At 40.7% G+C, this 16,697-nt stretch overlaps 1 protein-coding gene and 1 long non-coding RNA gene across 5 annotated transcripts in view; one reads left to right on the top strand and one right to left on the bottom strand.

Moving 5' to 3' along the window:
• Positions 1–16,697, top strand: part of opcml (opioid binding protein/cell adhesion molecule like) — a 934,533-nt gene that overhangs the window by 13,008 nt on the left and 904,828 nt on the right. For 2 of the 4 annotated variants that reach the window (XM_062961395.1, XM_062961396.1), the window contains exon 1: positions 10,645–10,944. In XM_062961395.1, the coding sequence (XP_062817465.1) occupies positions 10,884–10,944 (61 nt within the window). In that variant the 5' untranslated portion in view covers positions 10,645–10,883. Of the gene's footprint in view, positions 1–10,639; positions 10,945–16,697 lie in introns of those variants that run through there. The other 2 variants (XM_062961394.1, XM_062961393.1) reach the window with 2 other exon arrangements.
• LOC134293537 (uncharacterized) lies at positions 6,983–11,888 on the bottom strand. Its single transcript, XR_010000480.1, has 2 exons — positions 11,676–11,888; positions 6,983–9,497 (listed from the first exon to the last, which is right to left on the bottom strand). It is a non-coding gene; the product is annotated as an uncharacterized LOC134293537 (long non-coding RNA).

The following is a 16,697-nucleotide window of genomic DNA, read 5'->3' on the forward strand; positions in this document are numbered from 1 at the left end:
ATAGGTAAAGATTTTAATCTGTCATTAAATCTAGTCATATCTGACTCTGGGGGTTGGTACTCATCTCCATTTCCAAGTCAAAGAGCCGGCATTATCCATAGACATCTCCAAGGTCATGTGGCTGGCATGACTGCATGGATTGCCGTTACCTTCCCTCTGGAGTGGTACTCACATTTGCATGTTTTCAAACTGCTATGTTGGCAGAAGCTGGGGCTAATAGCAGGAGCTCACCTCACTCCCCAGATTTGAATCGCTGGCATTTCAATCAGCAAGTTCAGCAGCTTAGCAGTTTAACCTGCTATGCAACCGGGGCCTCCTCTATACTATATACCGGGCCTGGGCAACAAATGGTGTGTCCAATCTTTCCTGCCCCGTTTTCAGAGATAATATGTTGATGATATCCAAAGACTACAAGTCCCAGAATCCTCTTAGCATTAATACATGTTTAAGATATTTGAGCAAGAAAGAACTTTAAAACAGAACCTCTACAAGTAAAGGAACTGTGACAGCTTTACGCATGGAAGCATGCAAAGATATGCCTGCTGACTTCTATAAAATCATAAGACTGGAAGGGATATTACCATCAACAGATACAACCTCTTCCCCACCAAGGCAGGACTTTCTGTACGTTTTGCATAGATAACTACTGACAAAGCCTAGGCAGAACTGGTAAAAGTTTGGTTTTGGAGCTATTTTTCTATTCAACCCTCAGCTAAAATCACTACTTAACTGAGGAATGCAAGGAGTTGGTATCCTCCAAAGCTACATTTCCAAATTCTAAATCTAGGCCAGAAGCAAACATTAATGTCAAACACACAGGGTAACCTTCAACCTTTCTAGGGTCTCTACACATTGCACACATAGCACTATGAATCCCACTTTAACTGTTGTGGCAACATCCTACAAAAAATTCAGTCAGAAAGATCTCATTCCTCACCAAATGAAAATCCAAAGACTCTCTATGATTTTGCCGTGGCAATTTAAGTAGGATCATAATAGTATAATAGTGTAGTGTGGAAAGGCCCCATATGCTGAAAATAGGAGGAACTTGTGTCATCACAATTGGCTTATGCTTATCAGAGCTGACAAGAACTGCATTTCAACATCATCTTGGAGGCCGCAAGATGTCTACTACTATCACAGAGAATAAATGACACAATTAATTACTTTGTTACCTGGGGGAGAGGGAGGATTTCACTGATTCCAGTGGCTCCACAGTTCTCATGTTCACCAGAGATACATTGGACTCTGGAAGGGTGAGCAACAATCCTACCAAACTGAATGGTGGACCTGAATGAAACAGAATTGGAATGCAACAGTAATGTATTTAAATCCAGTCACTTCTTCTAAGGGAGCCCCCGGTGGCGCAATGGGTTTAAGCCTTGTTCTGGTAGGACTGCTGGCTTGAAGGTTGGCTTGATGACCTGAAGGTTGCCAGGTTTGAATCCAACACGGGGAGAGCGCAGATGAGCTCCCTCTGTCAGCTCCAGCTCCATGCGGGGACATGTGGGAAGCCTTCCACAAGGATGGTAGAACTTCAAAAACATCCAGGCATCCCCTGGGCAACATCCTTGCAGATGGCCAATTCTCTCACACCAGAAGCGATTTGCAGTTTCTCAAGTCGCTCCTGACATGAAAAAAAGAAACTTCTTCTAAGGAGAAGCTTCTTCTTAGAAGATGCTTCAAAGACCATGCTGGATATGCACATTTCTATGGTGACAAGATGGTGAGTTTTTGCCATGCTCATATAGGAAACTCCTGTTCAAATGTTGCACAGTTTTACATGGAACTGGAGACTTCCTCAGTATTGTTAGCCATGCTTCACATTCAGAGATGGCTTTTACCCCAGTGTGGCAACTAAGGAGACTACAGCTTTGGAAAACCTTTTTACATTGCAGAAACAGAAGAAATGTTTTGAATTCTTGTGAGAAGTACACTTATTTGGATCTCAAGTCCCAGAACCCCAGTCAGCATGGCAATCGGGGTTGAAAAATTGTTGGAATTATGTTTCAGAATTTTTTTTCTTGAGCTTTAGTTTCTGTAATTCTGGTGGAATTCGTGTATCTATGTTCAGAGTCACCTTAGCGATCGGTGTCTCATATTTTCCTTTTTGAAGAGTCGGGTTAGTTATGCATTGCTTCCTGAGAGTTTGTGAATGCCTCCCTGCATTTTCAAAAGGCAAAACAAAACATCTCTCTGGAAAAGAGAGGTATCATTTACTTACAAAAAAGAAGACCCAAATGGCTCTGGTAGTAAATATTCATTGAAGCTGCTTTTTCAGTTTGTATTTTTAATGTGTGAGGGGGGAAAAACAGGGCACCTCCCCCCTGTTAAAATGCACTCAGCCAACCGTAATGCCTTCACTAGGAGCCGGCACTGGCTATCAATTTACATATGCATTTGGATGTATTTCCATCTATACAACAACAAATATCCCCTGCTGTCATTGTCCTAAGAAGCTCCATCAGTGAAATATATATCATTATGTACCCATAGTACTCTCCTCCTTCCATCTTTTAAAAACACATTAAGTGGTTTCTCTGTAGCTATATCACTTTAGGACTGAATATGTTACCTACAGAAATATCTTTTATTTCAACATTTAATGTAAATCATAAATACCTAAGGGCTTGTCCCCAACATTGGTTAATAATAGGGTTGTGCAAGTGATTTGGTTTAATCCCAAATTCCAGCTGATCTGTACCATGCTTATATTGGATAGATTTATTTGGATAGATTTGTACCAAATGGGATCAATCAGCCAAGTTCAGTTACAGGGAGGAACAGCACAGTCTGAACTAATTTCAACCAATGTAAAAATGTGGATCTCAACAATAAGTTGGGAAAAAAATCTGGTGCATTGACTCCAATATAATTGTACATGAGACATTCCAAGGGTAATGTGATAAGGAAGGACGAAGGAAAGACTGGGTTCTGTTTACTCACAGCTCTAACATGCAATCTGGAGGACGGATCTTACCAACATTCTTCATTCACATTACTCAGGGCGGAGCACAACATATATACAGCAAGCATTCCCTGCTGGAACATAAAATAATTATAAATATACACCAGCATTAAAACATTAAAAACATTAAAACATTAAACATTAACATCAGTTATATCTACTTTAAAATCAGCCGTTTAAACCAACTCAGGACATCATGCTGGCTTCGGTCAGCAGAGTAGGTTGAATGGGCAAGCTAATCCTCTACTTACCTCTCTTGTTAATTTGAGTAGTAATCTGTCCCGAGTCTCTCTGTGTGTGAAACTTAAGGTCTCCGTTCCTGTGAAATTGCCTGTGATTATTAGATGTTTGAATTGCTTCAGCAGTATCATCTTTTTTAGGGAAAATCTCTTTGGTTCCTCTGTCTGTCTTTTTGTGTGTTCAGCTTTTGTCTGCAAATGAGCATATTTATTTAATTCATAAAGCACATATACTTTTTATATTATGCTGCATGTGTAATTCACATTATGAAGCAAAACAAAACCCAATGATCTCATTGCCCATTCAGCTGAGCAAGTGAACTACCTAATTTAATTCCATGGGCTCTCCTTATTACTTAAATGTGTATATCATAAATAGTATTAGCAATGGTTATTAGTTTAACTTAATCAATTATGAGGACCCACTGGATTAGTAATACAAAAGTACAAGGTGCCCCTAAAACTAGTGGCCTAAATAATCTAACACAACCAGTTCCCATCTGACTCTGGAAATTAAGCAGAGCCAGTTCTGGCTAGCATTTGGATAGGAAACTGCCAATGACCAGTCATAGTTATTATTCACACATAAAAAACAAAAATGTATATTCTGGTTTGGAAATTTAGAAGCAGATCTTATCTAGGTAAAGGTTTTCCCCTGACATTAAGTCCAGTCATGTCTGACTCTGGGGGTTGGTGCTCATCTCCATTTCTAAGCCGAAGAGCCAGCGTTGTCTGTAGACACCTCCAAGGTCATGTGGCTGGCATGATTGCATGGAGCGCTGTTACCTTCCTGCTGGGGCGGTACCTATTGATCTACTCACATTGGCATGTTTTCGAACTGCTAGGTTGGCAGGAGCTGGAGCTAACAGCGGCCGCTCCCGCCGCTCCCGGAGATTGAACCTGGGACCTTTCGGTCTCCAGCTCAGTGCTTTAATGCACTTTGCCACCGGGGCTCCTATAGATCTTATCTAAAGGGGTTATTTCTCCTTATTGTTATTATGTTCTTATTCTCTTTTCCACCTATTGAGAGAGGTGGATTAAGTAACATCTAAACCAGTCTAATGTAAAAGCTGATCTTGGAAGCTAATAAGAGTCAACCCTAGTACTTGGATAGGAAACCACCAAGGAATGCCAAGTGCTATTGGCTATATTTTAGAGAAAGGAACTGGAGAAACCACCCCTCAGTGGGTGTTGTGTTCCTTTCCTTGCCTAAGAAAACCTGATGCAATTCATAGAGTCATCACATGTCAACAAACTACTTGAAGGCACACATACGGGACAGAAGTTGGTTTGCCTACATGCAAAACAAGACTTGTGGCATGCTTTCTTTTAGTGATAGTGTGAGCAAGCTGTTTGTAAGCTTCTGATGCCATTATAGTGGAAGCAAGCCTACTTACACTTTTTTTGTGGGAGGGGAGATCTGTTTGAGCCTGAAGATCAAGCAGATAGGAGGTAATGGTGGCAGCAGCATCACCAATATCAGCACCAACAATCATAGCACCGAGGCAGTGCCTGAAGGAGAGGGCTGGTCTTCTGAGTTGCCATAAAAAGTGTAAAACAAGTGTTTGGATCCCAGGACTCATATCTGCCTACATTCTAGGCAGCAAATGAGCAATGTCAATTGGCCAGAGTGCTGCATACTTGGAGCTAACTTACCATGTGGTTTTTGGTCGGCCTCAGTTCCAGCTGTAAAAACAAGTTCTAAAGGTCATGGCAGCAGTGGCCTCACTACACTTATTTCAGTGGAGCTGCACATCGACATCCAACCTGTAGTTAGTACCTACCCTCAATGCATGCAGGCCGTTCTCATTAAGAGCATGCATTTTGGAGTGCTGCATACCCATTGTCCAGCTCAGGACAGAGCCAGAAAAGTTGCAGCAACAAGTAAGCAGGAGGGCGAGATACACAGAGTAGGATGCTGAATCTGCTCCATGTTTTAGTGAGCATTTTAAAGGAGCTAACTAAGATTCCAAACACTGCCACCAAAATAGTTTGTGGAGAGCTTCTTAAAAGTTTTGACCAAGACTGGATCCACCCCTGCAAAATAATCCATCCTTTGCTTCCATCCTGGTGCTGTTGGAACACATGATGTCCCTACATTTTTAAGTGGGAGTGCTTCTTTATGTTTTAAATGTTTTTTTATATACTCCCTTTTTTTCTCTGCAGTTCCTAGGGTGAAATGTTTTTGTAATGTTTCCTGCATGGGTCAATGGAGGGAGAAGGACCAGGAGAATGGGTGAACCTATCATGGGAGGTTATGGAAAGATTTGTTCAGAAGAGGCTTACCATTGCCTTGCTCAGAGGCTGTGTGATTTGCCATGGAAACCCACTGGGTGACCTTGCTCAAGCCATATTCTCCTTGCATAAAAAGGAGAAAGGGAGGAGGAGAGGAAAAAAAGGATGTAGCAGCATCATTAGGCTCACTGGTTTTAATTTTTGTATGATCTTTAGTTGATATAAATTTAAACCCACTTCTTTGGATGCAATACCGAGCAATAGCCAGATCTTAGGATAAAAAGCATCTTTACACACTTTTAAGAGTGGGATGGAATATAATAGAATCCAGGAAGATGCCAATCTTGCCCATGCACAACATTTTCTGAGGGCTGAGCAAGGTGATACAAGTCTCTCAGATCTTTACATTTATTGTTGATCCATAAAAGCAATAAATGTGCACTGCTAACCAAAAGCCAGTTTCCTTGAGTTCAAAACCTTTTCTGAGAAGATCCTTTCTCTTACAAGGTCTCTTGTATTAATACATGTAGTGTGTCCTGAAGCTGTTGTCTTTGTTTATGACTGTGCTAATGGGTTGACATTTGTGAATAGAATTCAATTCAGCTGTTCATATTTTTTTAGTCTTTATTTGTAGTTTCCCGTTCAAGGACTGAAACCTTTAAATCCCATCCTGTATGTCCAAAAAGGTTGAAATGTTCTGCAACCACTTTGGTTTTTTGGTGGGTGCTGCAATTTTTAATGTCAGCTGGAAGCTCCTATCTCAGTGGAGCATTCTGAATTTGAATGACCCTGGCCAGTATTCAGCATCAGCTATTTGTTAGGTATACATAACTCTACTGAACTTAACTAAGAAACATCTCCTAGCCACCCATCTTCATCTAATGGAAACCTCTATCACTCATGTCACAAATGACTAGCAGAATAGACCTCCTTCATCTCATGCAACTGATGCCCAGTAAAATAATTTGGGGCAGGGAGTTGTGATTGTGGCACTAATATCACAATTATGACTAAGCCACAATTGTAAATGCATAACAGTTACAGACGAGTAAAACTATTATTTTGTAGCCATGATTGTGACACTGCTGCCACAATCTATAACCATTCTATATTTTAGTAAAAAGGAAAAAAAACTGGTCTAGTTCCCAATAGGTTCATCCATCATCATGTATGCCTGTTGACTTTACTCTCAGAATCAAACTTAGATTCTTTGTCTAATTTCCTTTGAACTACTAGGCTTCACTCAAAGGGAGAGAATTCAGCACCTTGGATAGATCATTTAAACATTGAACCAGACTAAGTCCACCACCACCTCAATGACATCAGACTTGTAATTCCTGCCATTTTCCCATCTCTACAAAGCTCCCGAATTTAGGGTATGGATAATTATGCTGCCCATTCAATAATGTTGATGTATATTGAGTAAGATTCTGTTAACAAAAGTCACAAAAGGCATACATCTTTCCCTAAAGATGCCTGTGTATGAAGGGAAGGGGAAAATCTCAGAAAAATATTTTTTTCCAAGAAATTTCAGCACTACTTTGTTTTCTATGAAATTAGCTTTATTCAATCAGTGGCATCGAGCAGAGAGAGGTAATATTTGAGCATTATACAGAAATAGTTCACAGGCTTGAAAACCACTTGGAATATCTTTATCAGGCATAGATCTGTGCAAAATAGAAATCAAACAGGACCGAGTTTCTCCATTTTTCAATAATTGATTTTAAATTAGCATATATTGTATGGCCACTCAATAAATGTATAGCAGGATAATATTTCAATATCACATTATCAAGAGATACTATAGCAAATTAAATAAATTCCTATTCTGCCCACTAGGTTATGCCTCATATAGTTTAAACAGTGGAATCCAGTTCTTATAAATTTCAGAATACAGTTCTTTCTGAATGTGGTAATGTGACACAGTACATGAACACAAGTTTTGCAGCTCATAATTTTAACTGCTATAGTTTTTAAGTCTTTTAATGTCTGGGTAAAATATTTTAATGGAGAGTGTGGCCAGCTCCCACACATATGAACACAGCAATTTGATTCATATATAATTGCCTCCATTTGAAAAGCAATGTTATTTTGGTTTAAGAACAAGCATTGTGCCAGCTTTTTCTGTCTTTTCCCCACTCTACCTCCACATGGGTGACTCCAATAAATACATATATTGTTAAACCTCAGCCTCCTATGATGTGTGGACTAAGAAATTGTGGTCAAATAAGTAAAAATGAAATTTTGCATTAAGTTCTCTTATCACTCCAGTCATTACAACCATGTTCATATCTTGGCTTGATATAATGGTTTGTAGGTGGCTTCCCTATTTGAGTGACAAATAACAATATACTTCATTGCTAACATTTGCATTGAATCAAACTCAGCTTATATCAGCTTTATGAATGAGAGATGTCTACAATTCTGGTCATCAATTGCCCTGCTCAGGCTTTGCTTGAATCTGTGCATCTGTTCTCTCCCTCTTTTCCTACTGCCTTCCAATATAGCAAGCAGGTTTTTTTTCTTTTCCAATAAATCAAATCATTTCATGACATGTCCAAAAAAGAACAGCCTCATTCTTGTCATCATTGCTTCTACTTAGAGTCCAAGCTTGATTTGATGATGATGACAATGATGATGATGATGATGATGATGATGATGATAGACACATTCATTTCTCATTTTAGCAATCCACAGCTACAGATTTTTTTTTTCTCTATCACATTTTAAATGAGTTGATTTTCTCCTGCCAGCTGTCTTCACTGTCCAACATTTACAACCATACATACAACTTCAGGGAGAAAGGTTCTGGATCAGTCTGCTGTGCTTATTTCTACTTGCAATAAAGTATTATTATTACTTGTTTCACTATATATACTTTCATTTTGAAGTAATTCAAGCTAGTTTGTCATCTTAGAGCTCTATGATTTGTTGGTTAGTAGTTATTTATTCCACATCTTTCCTCCAATGAACATAAAGTGTCATGCATTGAGATGTTGACAAGCTGGAATGTGTCCAGAGGAGAGTGACTAAAATGATCAAGGGTCTGGAGAACAAGCCCTGTGAGGAGTGGCTGAAAGAGCTGGGCATTTTTAGCCTGCAGTAGAGAAGGCTGAGAGGAAACATCATGGTCATGTATAAATATGTGAAGGGGAAGTCATAGGGAGGAGGGAGCAAACTTGTTTTCTGCTGCCCTGGAGATGCGGAACATTGGCTTCAGACTACAGGAAAAGAGATTCCACCTGAACATCAGGAAGAACTTCCTCACTGTAAGAGCTGTTTATGTCCCGGACTGTGGTGGAGGCTCCTTCTTTGGAGGCTTTTAAACAGAGGCTGGATGGCCATCTGTCGGGGATGCTTTGAATGTGATTTTCCTGCTTCTTGGCAGGGAGTTGGAATGGATGGTTCATGAGGTCTCTTCCAACTCTGATTCTGTGAATGATTTGTGGTCACCCAATGAATTTTATGGTTCACTAGGGTGGTGGACCTGGATCTCCCAAGTTCCAACCCAAGAACACTATTATACCACATTCTCTCGCTTTACTATCATACTGCTCTCTAAAGTTTGATCAAGTTTAAGTCTGTAATTTCTTTATGGAATGACCAAGAAGTATGGCAGCAGCTACAGCACTTTTGTGTCCATAATGCCTCCAGTTTCTATTAGTACACACGTGGATGCAATCCAGGCCGATGGATGTAGTTTCCAGTCCAGTTGATTCCACGGAGTATGTTAAGCATGTGCTCTAATTTCTCAAGTTTACAGGGAACCGAAAGTCCTTCAGTTTGGGTTTTCATGTGGAATATTGCAATTAACTTGTGTTCAGGCCAACTCTTTGCCTTGCTCCATCCCAGCCTCTAGTTTCTTCTGGGATGCAGAGAGTCTTATCTTGGCAGGAGATAAATCACACACAGCAAATTGTTCTGGAGTTTAACAACCTGTAATGGTGAACAGGAAAGTGGCTGGCTCAGCACGCTAAGTAGAGATCTGCTGATAGTGAGTCTTCAGCATACGGTCTGATGTCCGGCTAAATACGCCTGCCAGCAAGGGCTTCTTCCTATAGAAAATTTGAAAGAGTAAAAGCAATGCAGTGACATTTCATGGAATTCTTTCTTTTTCTCGCCTTGGCATTTCTGCTGGGTGTACATCTCTATCTTTCCCCCTCCCCAACCAATTATCTGATGCACATGTTCACTACTGGCTACAGCTCCCTGCATGTCTCATTTCTTCCCAGTGGGATCTCTTCACTCCCAGTTTCGAAGCTTCCGCTCTGATGTAGAGTTGACTGTGTCATTGGTGTCAAGATGGGAAGCCATTCAAATAGCAGGCGACTGGCACACAGACTGAATCTTAACATTCTGGCAGCTTTTTAATCCCTTCAACAAGTTGCCTTTTTCCATGGCATCTAAGTGGAAGGAGTATCCCCAAGCTAGAGTGCTTTGAGTATGCTTGGGGCCATGAGAACTGGCAAGTGGGCATCCCATGCATGTAATTGGCAGTGTGTAACTGCCCCGGTGGCAAAGTGCATTAAAGCGCTGAGCTGCTGAACTTGCAGAGCGAAAGGTCCCAGGTTCAAACCCCGGGAGCGGCATGAGCGGCCGCTGTTAGCTCCAGCTCCTGCCAACCTAGCAGTTTGAAAACATGCCAATGTGAGTAGATCAATAGGTACTGCTCCGGCGGGAAGGTAACGGCGCTCCATGCAGTCATGCCGGCCACATGACCTTGGAGGTGTCTACAGACAACGCCGGCTCTTTGGCTTAGAAATGGAGATGAGCACCAACCCCCAGAGTCAGACATGACTGGACTTAACGTCAGGGGAAACCTTTCCCTTTTTTTAACTGTGTATGTATGTCATCTCTCTGAAAAGCTGCCCCTTTTCTCTCTCTCGCTCCACTTTTTGAAAGGGCTACTGATGCTGGCAACAAATTTCAGCCTGTCCAAACTTTGGTATTCCTTATCCACCATCCCGGGGATAATCAGTCACACCAACACCGTATGTAGGGTGGAATTGGAAAAAAGGAAGGAAGAAATGTCACATAGCAAGTGCCATCCAGGGAGCAGTTGGCAGTATGTAACTCCCTATAGTGTCAAAAGCCCTGAAAGAGCCAGAATGTGTCACTCAGGAGACTAGAACCAATGAATGCCTGGTAGGAGGTCTGCTCTCTTTCTCCCTATACAGGCTGGGAGTGCTGGTGCTAGGGCTTCTCCTGCCTGTGTGTTATGTGCAGGGTGGGAAAAAAGGGGAGAGAGAGGGGGAGAAAAATCAGACAACTGACTGCCTGTCCCCATCTCTCTCTCTCTCTCTCTCTCTCTCTCTCTCTCTCTCTGTAGCTCACTAACTCACTCTCCCTCCCTCTGCAAACATTGGATTTAAACCTACTCAGAATTCAGCACAGAGGAAAGCGGCAAGCCGAACCGCTTCAGACTACTGCAGCTCTTCAAGATGTATCATCCTGCTTGCTGGATCGTCTTCACGGCCACAACTGCCCTGTTCTTCATCCCAGGTATGTCACACGAAGAAGGGGAACAGTGTATCCCACTCCCCATGGATCCCGGGAAGGTGTACCAGGGGGGAGAAAACTGGGAGTGGGGTGGGGAAGGGAGAGGATGGAAAACATTGGGCATGCCAAGGATGCAGACCTGACTGCTTTTTGCCCAGATGTGTGTATTATTGTCATTCTAATCTAATTACGGCTACTTTGTGGCAGAGAGCTGTCAGATTTAGGAAGCAGGGGGTACGTGGGCATCGGAGCTGGTGCTTCGTCCTGCAGAGGTGCCTGGGCTTTCTCCCAGAGGGAACGTGTGCTGGCTTCGGACAGTCGCTGCTCTCGAGCAAAATGGGGAGGGGACAGGACTTTCAATAGCGACTGTCTGTATAGTGAACATTTGAATGCATAGAGGTGCGTGTGTGTGTGCAAGAAGAGGTGGAGAGAAAAATACTTCTCAGAAACATTTCTTTCCTTCTTCATTTCCTTCTGACATCTCCCCATTCTAGATAATTGGAAGGGAAGGGAATGCTTTCCCACCCAAGTTCAGCACCTGTGTCTTTTTTCTTCTCTCATTTCTCTACACTACAGAAAACTGTTTTCCTTCGCGTGTTCTGTACTGGCACAGGAAGGGGCTTTTACACAATTGTAGTAACTGGAGTGATACTCATCTTTATTCCCACTTACCTCCCCACCTCACACACAAGCCTCGGCAAATAGTAAATAAATAAATAAGCTCCAACAGCTACCTGTTTGGACAGCATGTTGCATGGTCAGAAACCCAAACCAGGTGTTTTGAGTTTTCTTGTATCCATGAGGCTTCATAGTTGGCTGAGATCATGGCTTTTCTTGGGGACTTTAGGATCCCTCAGTGTCTCTTCCTGCAAATCCAAGTCTGAATAGGTTTATTGTGGCTTGGCGCTAACTGGCTCTGAGCTGTACAGACAGGCGCTCACTGTGGGTAGCTGAATACGCAACTGAACATCTGTCCCAAAATAAAATGGATAAGGAGTGTGGGGGAGGAAGAGAGGGAGAAAGGAATGACTGGAAAGGGTTTCATGGGGAAAAGAGTGGAATCCCCCCCCCCCCCCAACAAGACTCAACCCATTTGAGCATCTTAATTTTGCAATATCCAATGGTTGTTTTTGTTGAATTTTAAAACAAAGTCTAATGTTGTGTTTGGCATTTTGGGGATCAATGCATTCACAAGCATGCATGATATCCTATCTTTCTATCTAATATGTCTATCTATCATACAGACCTTTCAGTGCAAGCCTGACAACAATTTTCACTGTGCTGGAGGAAGGCTTGATATGAGACACAGCTCAGCTTGTGTGCATTTGCTACCTGTGTTAATTACAGCTTTCACCAGAGGTTGGAAGGATGGAATGACAGGTCTACTGGGGCAGGAGGGGGCCTTTCTCTATTACCTGGATGCAACCAGCACTAGAATTAAACCTAGCATCATGCCGCCTTGGATCTCACTTTGACATAAAGACAGGATATGATTCTGTTCTAGTCTCTGGAGCAGCAGAAAAGAATCTGACTCCATCTTCTTCATGATAGTCCTTCAGATATTTAAAGCTATGATATCACCTCTTAGTCTTCTGTCCTCCATTCTAACCATATCCAGATCCCAAAGTTGTTTCCATAAGACTTGGTTTCCAGACCTTTCATCATCTTGGTTACTCTTCTCTGCACACATTTAAGCTTTTCACTATCTTTCTTGAACTCTGATGTCCACAGTTGGATGCAGTATCCCAGGTGTGATCTTGTTGATACAACCCATAATAGCATTAGCTTTTTTTGCCTGTTGTATCACACCTTTGACTCACATTTAGTTTGTGGTCTACTAAGACCTGGCCTCTCCTTCAGGCATCCCCTCACCCCACTCACACTCTAGGCCAGTGATTCCCAAAGTGGGGGCTACCGCCCCCTGGTGGGCGCTGCAGTGATCCAGGGGGGCGGTGATGGCCACAGGTGCATTTGAAGGCAATGAATAACTGTATTACCTTTCTATTCTGAGTTCAAAAATAGTTTCATAATTTCAAACTTCAATGTTTCTAATTTACACCTTTCTTTACTATATTTTACAAAAAAGGTAGAAACATTAATACATATATCTTTCTGTTTAATTGCTATTATTTTTTAAAAAAAATAATTTCCAGGGAGCGCTGAGTAATATTTTTTTCTGGAAAGAGGGCGGTAGACCAAACAAGTTTGGGAACCACTGCTCTAGGTTATTGCAGACTGTGGTTGGTTTCCACTTGGAGCAAGATAGAAATGTTAGTCCTTAACCTCCACCATATCCCTGAACCTATATGAAAGGTGGTCCTTTTCACCCACCCTTCACTGAGAAAGGTAGTAATTATGGGAAGTCTGGACTTGGATGAGTTATATTAAATAGTTGAGTACAAAGGGAAGTACAGTAGAGTCTCACTTATCCAACATAAACGAGCTGGCAGAATGTTGGATAAGCGAATATGTTGGATAATAAGGAGGGATTAAGGAAAAGCCTATTAAACATCAAATTAGGTTATGATTTTACAAATTAAGAACCAAAACATCATGTTATACAACAAATTTGACAGAAAAAGTAGTTCAATACAATAGTAATGCTATGTTGTAATTACTGTATTTACGAGTTTAGCACTAAAATATCACAATGTATTGAAAACATTGACTACAAAAATGCGTTGGATAATCCAGAACGTTGAATAAGCGAGTGTTGGATAAGTGCGACTCTACTGTACAAGTTAAATTCTGTGATTAGGATCTCTTGGCTAAAGGATGTGTAGATTTGTACATCACTTTGTGAGACAGAGGGGCAAGGGAATAAATTATCTTTTGGATAAACTACATCCCTCCCCATCCTTTGAGTCATGGGAATTAAAGAGTGGGGTCTTTTTGGAAGGTCCTTTGTAGTAATTCATGACTGGATGCCTCATCTATAATGGGCTAAGATGAGAGTAGGAAATGAGTACCTGACTCAGTGGAAGGCTGTATCATGACAATTCTCTCTACAGATCTTGGGCCCATTCAGATTACACACTTACTTTAAGTGTCATGGTCTTGTCTTATGGAATCCTGGGATTGGCAGTTTAGGGAGGGGCATCTTGAATCCTCAGCCATGGAGCTCCAGTGCCACACCAAACTACAAATCCCAGGATTGTATAGAATGGAACCATGGCAGTTAAAAGTAAAATAACAGTAATACAATTGGTGGGGATGGCTGGGAGAGTGAAAAAAATAGATGTCTTCTTTTTCCTGTCCATTTTTCCCCACTCATTTATCTATAAAAGAAGTTCTTGCATTCCATCTTCTGTGCATAATGCATCAAGAGATTGAAAGCCACTTTGGTCACAATTTTTTGACATCTTGATAATGGAACTCCTCCTAAGTCAAAATGGTGCTTATTTCAAAAGCCACACTGGACACACCACTTCTGGATAATGTCAGAATATGAAGGGTTTTTGGCACAAATGTGTACAAACTACACCATTATTTTTGAGAAATTCAATTTTAGGACCATTCGGAAGGTATATATTTTAGAACAATTCAAAAATATAGATATATATGATTACAACATGGTGTGGTGGAGGAATCTTTTTTTTACAATGAATGCAAAACTGAAGTCTCTTGGTCTCAAAGCTCTGGAAAGGGGTTTGAAAAGAATGCAGTTTTAGCTACCTTTTCCCCTGCCTTTTTGCACACAGCAAACCATCCTCCGATTTAATATTGACTCTATGAACCATAAGCTAGAAGTGAGCTGCAATTCCTCAGTCTTCCCATCTGCAGTACAAGGATCAGTCTGCTCTGTTAGGTGATTGATAAGGATTACTCCATTGATAGGTTTGAAAAAAACATCAATTTTTACAAAATAATACTTTGAGTGAAATATACATGTTGTGCTTTCACTTGGTAAATTTGTGAATCAGAATACAGCTAGCTGGTTCTTTATCAATAGTGGAATGAAAACTTAAAATTTCTGGTTTATTGTCTCTAGGCTCATAAGTATGCCATGTTTTAAATACAGTAGAGTCTCACTTATCCAACGTTCTGGATTATCCAACACATATTTGTAGTCAATGTTTTCAAAACATCGTGATATTTTGGTGCTAAATTCGTAAATATATAGCATTACTGCATATTACTACATAGCATTACTGCATATTGAACTACTTTTTCTGTCAAATTTGTTGTATAACATGATGTTTTGGTGCTTAATTTGTAAAATTGTAACCTAATTTGATGTTTAATAGGATTTTCCTTAATCCCTCCTTATTATCCAACATATTCACTTATCCAATGTTCTGCCGGCCCGTTTATGTTGGATAAGTGAGACTCTACTGTACTTCTAGGGATGGGGTCCTGACTGTTCAGCAAACTTATCCTCCATCCAATTCATCTCCTTCCAGTCAGGAGACTTCCAGATATGTTGGGCTACACCTGCTGTAAAGATCTTGTTTGTGGATGATAGAAGTTGTAGCCCCATACGATCCTGTGGGGATAAACTACTCTAATTCCCATTATATGTGGAACCACTGCCCCTTGCCCGTTGTTTCAGAGACTAACTACTACTGCTCCTGTCATTTCAGTCATAGCTGGAGTTTTGTTTGAGGCAAATAAGTATGAAGGAAACAGGTTTTTAAGAGGTGTGAGAAGAGTGAAAGGAAGTTGGATGGTTCATACAGAAAATACCACTGCATAGTTATTCTTAGCCTTAATGGCCTCTTTGTGGTCCCTCCCCTTCATTCCTCAGTTAATAATTATCTTCCTTTTTCTGTTTGGATGGTGCTTTTAGTTCCCCCTTTCCCAACAGGGGCTTGTATTTTCCTCCCTGCCAATTTAGATCTGCAGAATTTAAAGACCTGGAAGGTTAATGCAATAATGAAACCCTAAATCAGGGGTCCCCAAACTAAGGCCCGGGGGCCGGATGCGGCCCTCCGAGGTCATTTACCTGGCCCCCGCCCTCAGTTTTATAATATAATATATTGTATATATATATAATAATGATAATAATATTATAATGTAATACGATATAACACTAATAATAATACCATATAATAATATTAATTATATATTCTATATTACATATAATATTACTAATAATATTACAGTATAGTGGTATAGTTCAATATAGTAATATATAATGCTAATATTGTGCTATGCTAATAATATAATATATTGTATGTACATATAATTTGTAAGCCACTCTGAGTCCCCTTTGAGGTGAGAAGGGTGTGATACAAATGTAGTAAATAAATACAGTAAATAAATAAATAAGTAAATAAATTTTAGACTTAGGCTCACCCAAAGTCTGAAATGACTTGAAGGCACACAACAACAACAACAACAACAACAACCCTAATTAACTTGACTATCTCATTGGCCAGAAGCAGGACCACACTTCCCATTGAAATCCTGATAAATGTATGTTGGTTAAAATTGTTTTTATTTTTAAATATTGTATTGTTCTTTCATTGTTCTTGTTGTTGTTGTTGTTGTTGTTGTTGTTGTTGCACTACAAATAAGACATATGCAGTGTGCATCGGAATTTGTTTATATTTTTTTCAAATGATAATCCGGCCCCTCAACAGTCTGAAGGATTGTGGATCGGCCCTCGGCTTAAAAAGTTTGAGGACCCCTGCCCTAAATCGTCTAGGCACATGGAAAAAAGTACCCTACACTTTGCAGCTGTGTGAAGACAAGAGATGTTGCCATCCCGGGAAAAAAATGAGGCTAATTCTTTTCATGTTGGGAATCTTTGA

Source organism: Anolis carolinensis, unplaced genomic scaffold (assembly GCF_035594765.1).
Source record: "Anolis carolinensis isolate JA03-04 unplaced genomic scaffold, rAnoCar3.1.pri scaffold_8, whole genome shotgun sequence".
NCBI lineage: Eukaryota > Metazoa > Chordata > Lepidosauria > Squamata > Dactyloidae > Anolis > Anolis carolinensis.